Source organism: Dendropsophus ebraccatus, chromosome 8, assembly GCF_027789765.1.
Source record: "Dendropsophus ebraccatus isolate aDenEbr1 chromosome 8, aDenEbr1.pat, whole genome shotgun sequence".
Lineage (NCBI taxonomy): Eukaryota > Metazoa > Chordata > Amphibia > Anura > Hylidae > Dendropsophus > Dendropsophus ebraccatus.
In genome coordinates this window covers 83,220,523-83,230,571 of record NC_091461.1, presented here as the reverse complement: position 1 = coordinate 83,230,571, position 10,049 = coordinate 83,220,523, and the positions used below count along the sequence as shown (strand labels likewise).

Genomic DNA, 10,049 nt, shown 5'->3' with positions numbered 1-10,049 from the left:
CACAACAACCAGTAAAAGATTCCAACTAATGTTTTGCTGCAAGGAAAAGAATCATTTTATTGGTCACACTTTTTTTTGCATTTTCATATATGCTTATCAGTGAGCCACTCTTTTGGGATCCATGATATGTTGATAAAAAGTATAAGTTGTGGCATATTAGGAGAAGGGGATAAAAGTGACACAAACCTATATATTAAAACAGATGGTCATTGTGTGGGACAACATACAGGTCATTACAGAACAACCTGTGACTTTTTCACCTGGATAGTTCCTGTTTCCCTGTCTGAGTATTAGGAGAAGGAGAGAGGTCTGTGTTTGGATATCTCAACTTATTATGCCATTAAGTGTATATCATATAAGGACCTGTGTATGCTCAAGAGATACGTTTTTGTGAATTGTAGACAAGCCAAGAAAGCATATGCCTACATTGAGACAGGGCCATTAATTAGCCATGCCTGTCTTGCCTTCTTGTTCCCTTTCACCTCTCAGCTTCTCATAGACTGATAACTTTTTTTCCTTTCTCTCCCTCCCTTTCTTCCTTTTCACTTCCTCTCTCTCTCTTTTTTTCTGTGGTTACTTATATGACGTCAGGGGAGAGGCTCCAATTCTCTCTCCCTCCCAAAAATTCCTGCTTCCCCCCCTCCTTTCTCTTCCATTCGCTTTCTCCTCCTCTCCCTCCCCCTCCCACAGATCACCCAGTCTGGCTTTAAAGGAAGGTAGGAGCAAGAAATGGCACTCTGTGCCCTGGCTAGAAAACAGAGAGCTGGGCTACCAGCAACCAGCAACCACTAACTTTCCTGAGCCTCGACATGCTGCTTATCACAGGTACCCAATTTCCTCAAACTTTTCTATACATCTTTATTCCTTGCTGTGCATCTGGCTGGGCCGTCTCAGTCTGCACCTCCATCTCAATACTTTCTGACTTATTCCCTCTTCCTTTCTCGCACTCGTCTCTTCCTCCTTCATCAGTCTTCTGTCTTGAGAGCACTCTATGTCTTCATCACAAGTATTCTTTAAAGCTGTTGCATATTTTATTCATTGTTCTCAAAGTATGTTCTTGTCACAAACCTAGCTTGTGTGACTGTATGAGTTCTCTTGTCAAACAGCTTTTAACTTTTATGTATAAAGCTAAAACATATTCTACAATGTTTTTCCATTTGAGGAATTAGTACACAATATTGATAATATTGCGTCAGTAATGTATTGCAGTGAAATGATACAGCCAACCCTGCCCAGTAGAGAATACTGTGTCCTTGCAGTACTCCCAGGCAAGTTGTTATAAAAATGACCTTTATTTCAACTTCTATGACTTTGCTTTCAGTTACATTTACTGTGCAAGTATATACATATTAATAATAATACACATGGTGACACTACAAACACATAAGGACCCATGAAATTTGGTAGAAAATTAGGTGTCTGAAAAGGAAAAAATAAAAGGTGTAGGAGACATAATAAATGCTCTGTGTCATTTGAGGGTGAAACATGAGAAAGGCCCTAGAGACAGACACTTGTAGAAAAGTGTCAATATCAAAGACAGATTGTGACATCTCTCAAAGTTCCCCACCCTGAGCATTGACAGACAACACTCTGCACACAGCTTACCTAACATGCTGGGTTCACCACCCCCATCTTATCCTGATTGTATGTTTTATTTCATTCTACTGCTGGTTAACATGAAATTTCTTTCCACCTTGGTACATTTCATCTGACTTTTTTGTTTGGCTTTAATTCTTCTCATCTGCATTTAGCCTTCTGTCAGCATATACCTGGGATTTCATAACTTTTTTTTCTACCTGGGATAGACTGCTTTTAATCAGCTCTTTGCAGTCTCTTCTCTGATTTGCCTTTCCTACCTATTTCTGAGGTCTTCTACCTTTTCCAATTTCTTCCAAATTCTTGGCATGTCCTTTTTCCATTTACTCATCTTGGTATTATCATGTGCTCTTAACTATCACATTCCTCATTATTATCTGCAACTTCCCTTTTTTAGCATGCCCCTCAGCTTCTCTCTGTCCATCTTTCACTATTTTTTTTAACACAACCCTTGTTCTATTGACTATTTCTATTTTTGTTTTGCTTTTTTCAACCTAAGGTAAATGTCCTCCTATGTCTTTCAATGTGTATAAAATTGTAAAGATTGTCCATCAGTATAAAATAGTTTAAGGAAACATACTGAAATGTATAAATTGTGCCACAAACTAGGAATAAAACAAGGCCTACGTTTCTACCTTTTATGAAACCATCTATGGTTCATTGATGCGTTTGTCAGTTGTAAACTTGTATTGACCTTTTTTTCAACTCAAATGAGATTTTCTTTTCTGGAATTCCTCTGGAATGATTTTGTTAGTTGTACAAAGTTTCTTAATTCTTCTATAACTTATGATGAAAAGTTCTTGGACTATGTTGTATTCGGCTATACATAGTTTTGCTCAAGAGTAGCTACATAGACACATTTATCTGGCCTTTTTATACTGCCCTTCAGACTTCTGTGTTGTCCTCTTACATTGTTTTTGCCATTTTGGTGAATGTTTTCTATATCTTGCTTTTTTATTACTTGTCCCTTTTTTAGCTTGTTTCCTCTCATTTCTACAAACCTCACATGTGCTTTCTATTACAAGTAAAAACAGAGTTCAGAACCAAAATAGAGAGATAGACGTGTCAAAGAAAATACGTAATGAGAAAATAGGTCAATGGATTTATTTATTTTTAATTATTGTCAAAATTCCATGTCAGTGACTTCATAATTATAGTTGTTTGCATACAGATTTAAACTTTAAGCTAGGCGCGCTAGATACATAGAGTAGATGAGTAATGTGAAACTAGTATTTCATGGGATGCTTTTCATATGCAAAAAAATACAGTATACGTAAAAATACATATTTTTGAAATTATGAGTACAAGATACCTTAATGTCCCTAGATACTCACACATGAAGATATAGTATGATCAGTATGTTACATAAAAAAGAAAAAAAATTATACCTTAAAGTTAATATATGTCCTAAGCGAAGATATCTATTTTCTTATAAATCCATTTATTTTCAACAGTAATGTAGTGACCTAGGTTACAATAAAACCATGTTATCACATTTTTTTTGTAGGTTTCATTCATAATTGTTTTTTTTTAAACAATCTTTTCTCAATTTTCAAGCTATAGGTGTTGCATGCAAACTATGCATCAATAAAATTATTTAACCTATGTGGCCTTTAAAAATCAATTCCGCAATACTGGAACTATGTCTGAATTGATAATTACATAGGCCAGCACTTGGCAGTCATATATTCCTATTATAATGTGGCTTTTCATCTCTGAAATAAGAATTGAACAAAGAATCGCAGATATACATTTTATAAATTATTCATGTGTCTTACTAAGAAACAGAAATGAAAATTCACGCTGGAGAAAAATCTACCTTAAAACAACTTTGCTGTTTCTCAAGTGTAATATTCACTGTCAAAGAGGTCGGGATCTCAGAAATGATTATTTTGATTGTAATAATCATGATCATTTATTTTGAATTATTTCTGTTGCCTTGTACTTAAAACAGAGTATATAATTGTTACATGTTTCATTTCAAGTCTATTTGATATTTACTGGCCATTTTCGCACTGATTTTAATGTTCTTTTTTTTTTTTTACTTTTTTTTTTTCTGCTTGGCCTCTTTACTGTCATTTCACTTTATTTTATATTCATAACTATACTTTCTGTTTTCAACCTGTACTTGTCACTTGAATAACTAATTTCTTGCTGACCCATCTCTCATAACCCTCTGTATTTTAAGAGGGCTCCCAAAGAGTCCTATATGCTATGCTGGTATCTCTCTTGCATGCAGTTTCAATTGATGCTCTAAACATAACAGACCCTCTCGCTCGAACTTCAATTCAAAAAAGCTACGACCTCACAAAATACCTGGAACACCAACTGCGCTCTCTGGCTGGACCATATGTGAGTAGTATCTTCTTTTACTATTTTGCTTCCACTTTTTTTTTTTTATTTGCCAGTTGTTGGCCAATTAAGTCCTGTATATAGTTAGTGACATGAAACCTAATATTTTTGGAGGTTTTAACACCAAACTCCTTTCCTGGCTTATTGTATACAGAGAGACTTAAACTACTTCTTTGCTATACTGAAAGATGACATTTTTACTGATACTGAAAGCTGACTTTGGTTTCAAACTGAAAAAGGATAATTTACTCTGTAAATGTAGCTTGATAAAAAAAAAACTTAAGGCATAAAATCAGGATATAAGAGGAAATGTAAGATGCAAACAATTGTGGAAACAATTTAAAAATTATAAGTATCATTATAATATTAGAGAGTGACAAAGGTTGTATATGAAGATTAAAAGGTTCTCTGGTAAAGGCAAACTGGTTAGAATGCAACAGCTATTGTATCAACCTCTCTGCTTTCTACAATGCTCCATCAACCACACAGCCACCTACACAGACTATGATGGCAATACCACACCCATGTGGAGGAGTCGGCAGCCTTATTTTGGGGTGTGGTGCTCCTATGTAGCTTATCCAGATGGCTTGTGTGGCTTCCTCCATATGATAGTGCACAAAAACTTAGAATGGGCTTTAACATATATATGTTTGTTTAAGGGTACAAACCCACTTGACGTATTTGCTGCGTGAATCAGTCTTAAAAATAAGCAGGCAAAACGCAGGTTGGCTTTATACAATTGTTCTGCGTTAAAATACGCAACTGCGTGTTTTTGAAGCGTGAAGCTTGTTGTTAGCAAAGCATCAGTTGTTAACAACCTGTGCGAAAAACGCATGTAGCTTCACGCTTCAAAAATACGCAATTGCGTATTTTAACGCAGAACAATTGTATAAAGCCAACCTGCGTTTTGCCTGCTTATTTTTAAGACTGATTCACGCAGCAAATACGTCAAGTGGGTTTGTACTCTATGAGTGTGAATGTCTTTACCACAACTATCTATATTCATGATACCATGATGGGTCATTTTGTGAGTGTTGCAAAATGCCAGTGCTTCCAACCTGATGAGAAAGCAAATATGTGTGCAGACCCACAGGATTAATTGTGTGATCTAAAACATGGGTATAGCTATCCTATGGATTTATTCTAGCCATTCCACATGTTTGGTTAACACTTTATGGTTAGGATACTAGAATTTACATTGTGCTCTATATATGCTGATGATTTTAAATAATTCTTTTAATATATATGACTGTAAATAATTACCACGGTTTTCAGAACTTGCATGGTTACTGTTGTTTCAAGCAACTTCCTTCCATTTAATTATCCATATGATGTTTTAACATACATTCATTCTGTTACCATAAAAGACTACTTATCCCAGAAAAAGGCTATAAAGCTTTGGTTTTAAGGTCATCACCCCTCCACAAATTGCTGTGCACTGGCCGTCAAGCAGGGAGGAGATCGCGCTGCCATGCACTCCTCTCCTCACTCTGTGTCTATGAGAACTGGAAGTACCTATAGTCCTGCATGGACATCTACAGTAGATCATGTGACACAGAACCGTGAGTAAACTCACTAAGTTTGTACTTCTCAGGACTTGTTCTCCTGATCATTTGTGGTCTAAACACCCCGATTGATTGAAACTTTTGTTATGTCTCTATGACATATCAAAAGTTTTTGTTAATGACAGGTATGTTTTAAAAGGGTTTTCCAATTTAAACTTACTTGTCTCCTGTGTCCACTTATCTTGTGAGTTCCTTAGGGCGATACTGTAGAGTTATTAAGAAAATCCTTGTGTTGAGGTGATGTGGACACAAGGATCTTTTGATACACCAATACAAGGCTGGATCATGTTTCACTAGTACAGTTTTTATATGTTAGTTTTTGGATCTGAGTTGTGAAATGTGTCAGTACCAGATGCTTGCTTAACGCATTATATCACTAAACGTACATGCTTTGTTAATAAAGTGCACCTTTATTACCTTCATATAACCAGGAAACTTAATGTACCATATGCTGTAAATGTATCTTAGCCTTATCTATAATACTTATGCATACTGTACTTTCTTCTGTTAGTTTTTTTTTTTGTGTACGGATTATCTGAGATACAGTAATATACAGTAGTATATTGATCCCTACTAAAGAAAAACAAAAACCAACATTGGGTTGTTATGTGGTACTGAAGGTTTAACGTGGCCCCTAGTGACCTAGGATATGCACCATTGTTGTATATAAGGGGTATTGAAATAAATAAGGATCTGTCCAGGATAAAATTATGTTTAGGTATGCTGTGGAGAGATGTCCACTGCCGTCAGAGATTTCAAAACATCCTGTCACTTGCTGTTCCCTCCGACAATGAAAGCTCAGCAAAGCCAGTATAGGGCCTATGCTAAGCTTCCACTTCTTGTGGGAACCGCACGTTACAGAATGTTTTGAATTAGCTGACAGTGGTGGAGAATGGGCGCCCCAGAATCTGGCAGGGCTGAAACAGCAGTTAAGTATATATCACTAATATCTCAGCCGCCACCCTGGCAGCTTAGTTAAATGCAATTTTATCCTGGACAACCCCCTACAATTTAAAGGGAACCAATCAGCCCGTTTGGGCTGATATGGTTCCCTTGAGAATTGTATAAAGCACCTGGAGCGGCCCCGGCACGTACCGCGGCCGCAGCAGGTGCTTTGTAACAGAGAAAATGACTTTTATTCCCCGGCTCGTGACTAGATACCGCGGGGAAGTAGTCATGGTGGGCGGCTCCCCGCTCGTATCTAGTCACTGCGCTCTGCCTGTCAGCGCGCTCAGAGGGGATGATTGACATGCAGAGAGGTCCGTTACTGGCCTCTCTGCCTGTCAATCATCCCGCCGAGCGTGCTGACAGGCAGAGCGCAGTGACTAGATACGAGCGGGGAGCCGCCCACCATGACTACTTCCCCGCTCGTATCTAGTCACGAGCCGGGGAATAAAAGTCATTTTCTCTGTTATAAAGCACCTGCTGCGGCCGCGGCCGGTACGTGCCGGGGCAGATCCAGGTGCTTTATACAATGCTCAAGGGAACCATATCAGCCCTAACGGGCTGATTGGTTTCCTTTAATATGTAGAAAAGTATAAGAAAGTATAAGAAAGTTATATGTTAAGATGTTTTTTTTTTTTTACCTCACACATTTTTTTGCTGTGCCTAGTGGAAGGGAAGCAAGGAAGGGATTGAGCAGCATAATGCAGAAGGAGAGGTGTTACAGAACAGAGTACACCAATGTCACTAACACAACTCTTTGGTGCTTTAAGGCAGGGATGAATGCATGAATTTGGAGTCTCAGACTAAACATACAAAGAAAGTGCTACACTATATACACCATACGCTTGTGGTGATATACGAGTTTTGGACATGACAGATTCTCTTTAATAAACTCTTAAGCCCCTATTACACTGGGCGATGATGAGGAGCAAACGAGCTCTGTCAACCCTCACTTTCTACTCGTTCCCCGCTCCCTAGGGTAAGAGCTGGGGGGGGGGGGGGGGGTTGTCACGAGGAGCTGCCTGGGTGATCTCTAAATCGTCCGGGCAGCCCATAAAAGATAGCTGCGGTCTGCTGCCACCACTTCTGTTTCATGGAGCGTCCGCAGCAGATCGTCGCTATCTTAGTCGTTTGTTTTTCAACATGTTGAAACACAATGACAGACAACGATCAGCCAACATCGTTCATGTACTTATCTGTAGTTAGCTAAATGTTCTTGAACAATTACACAAGTGTACTTTTAATGACTTTTTGCCATCGAGGATCATATCATCTGACAAGCCTCTGTTGTAATTTGAACTAGGCGGGCCCAATCTAAGTGTTCATGCAAAGGCTTTAAGGGTTTACAATAGTTCTTTTGGGCAATGTCATCTCTATGTTATATTAATATCTCTCCATAGACCTTTCATGTGCGCTAATCCGCACTGTGACTCATAATAACATTTTATAGGATTACATAATAACCGCTGTGTATAAGCTACAGATTCACAGCATCTCATTGCCTTGTATGTTGCCGGTTGATTTTACAAAATGTGCAGAGTATACTTTGGAAAAACATCCCTCAAATGTTGCAAAAATGGTCTTGGCCAAGTAATAGAAATAGGCACTAGGCATACCTCGGAATGCAACCATATACAGTATGTTTTGAAACAAGGTAAAGTTTATTACAGTCAACATTCTACATGTTTTTTTTCACTCTCCTAAATTCCTTTTCAGTAAGGTAATTCTTGTTGCTTATGGCTATCATTGTTAAGTTTCAACAGTCTGCCTCATTGTGTTGGTGATTCTTTTGACAACAGAGGGTAGTATGTCAGTCTTCCTAGTATTAGCCATACTTAGAGTTTCTCATATTATCCCTTAAAGCAACTATTACGATCACAGTAAAGATGTCCTTATACATGCAAAATGTACACTAAAAATACCCAGTGCCTTCCTTTATGACCTTGTTGCCATGGATAATCCAATTCGTAGTCACTTCTTCATGATATATGAGGGGCACTAGATTCCCACACTATCCTTGCTTTATCTGTTTAATTATTGCCTGCATACACAAATAAAGATTATTGTGGTGATCAGGGGTTGCCAGGTGGCGTAGATAAGCTGGCCAAGATGGTGTACCCGAGACACTTGTCATGGTGGCCAGGAGTGGTATGTGCCTACCCCTGGATGTGCCAACAAACACTTTTTAGTTAGAACTGGTGCAGGTGTAGTGTGAGGAAAACCAAGATTTTGGGGAACTTAAACAGGAACAAGTTTACTGTAGGAATCATTTTGTAGAGCAGTATACAATACAGAGTATTTTCACCAATACAATGCAATACAGGCAATAGTCTGCCTCACAGTTTCCTTAGTAATAATAGCAAACAAATATATTCAGCTTCTTGTTGGTTGAATCAGACAGAAATAGATAAACTCTTGACAAGAATCCTTGAGCCAGGTACTTGGGTTATGGAGTATAATACTTGTGAGAATCTCAGTTTCTCACTAGAATCAGTCTCTAGGTGCGCGGGACTTGTAGTTAAGACTTGTAGCTGAGGAAAGGGGGTTACCATGGGGTCTGGCCTACGTAGTAACAGAACTCTGCTTTGCTGACCTGACTGAAGATGACTAAGTAGAAGAATAACCCATACTCGGTCAGTCAGGAGAAGTGTTGCCAGAAGAGATCACGGAGTGCTGCAACTAAGAACACAGGCCCTAAGCCTATACAACCGGGGAACACCTAATCCCTCAAGATTACCTGAGTAGGCCAAGTTAAGATCAATGGAGTCTGGGACTTTACAGCACTTTGCTCCACTGGGGATAAGGACTTCCTAAATAGCATAACTGAAGAAATGGTCACCTCCAGACGTAAGCAAGGTTTATCCCTTTTTAGGTAGTTGCCCCTTGCTAGGTTTTAGCACTGCATGCTACTTGTGACAATAGCTCCTCTGGACTAGACTACCTAGCAACAACTGACTCCAGCTGTCGTTTTACCTCAGTAAATATCCTGTTCAGTGATTGGGCAGAACTACACTGGAAGTCCCTATATACTAGCTTGGGTGAGGTGTGTGTGGTACCCAGTTCATGGATTGGCTACAGCAGAATCACCTGACAGTGGCTGACACAGCATTAACAAACAGTTATAATTAACCCTTTCAACATATATCTCCTGCAGCTGTGCATGTGGTATACAGAAGACAGTGACACCAAGTGGCAGAAAATAGGAAGTGCAGGCAGAAATGGGAAATGCAGGTAGAAACAGAGGGTCCTATACAAAGCAACCTTACTACAGGTGGGCAAGAACATAGCAGGGGCTGCACTCGCTCTGGACACTGCATGAACAGTTTAAGTCAACCGATATATCAATTTTTGTATTAGGGTATTAGATTACCATATGCAGAGTGTGCTGGGGTAGTCTAAGACACTCCTCCAGTCTCCTATGGATTAGAATTAAAAATGGTCCCTCCAAAGGCAGGGGTGGGTGTTCAGACTACCAAAGCACACTGTGCGTATGGTAGTCTAATGCCCCTAGTACACGGAAAGATTATCGTGCAAAAATTGTTATATTGTTCAACTTTAAGTTATAATATTTCTGTGTGTATGCAGGCAATG

General features: G+C 38.8%; 1 protein-coding gene across 1 annotated transcript in view; it reads left to right on the top strand.

Annotated features, from left to right (window-relative positions):
* Window positions 1-674: 674 nt before the first annotated feature.
* CLCF1 (cardiotrophin like cytokine factor 1) overlaps window positions 675-10,049 on the top strand; it is a 52,303-nt gene continuing 42,928 nt past the window's right edge. Inside the window, exons 1-2 of the mRNA XM_069980780.1 lie at window positions 675-825; window positions 3,785-3,948. Coding sequence (XP_069836881.1) covers window positions 810-825; window positions 3,785-3,948 — 180 coding nt within the window. The 5' untranslated portion in view covers window positions 675-809. The remainder of the gene's footprint in view (window positions 826-3,784; window positions 3,949-10,049) is intronic.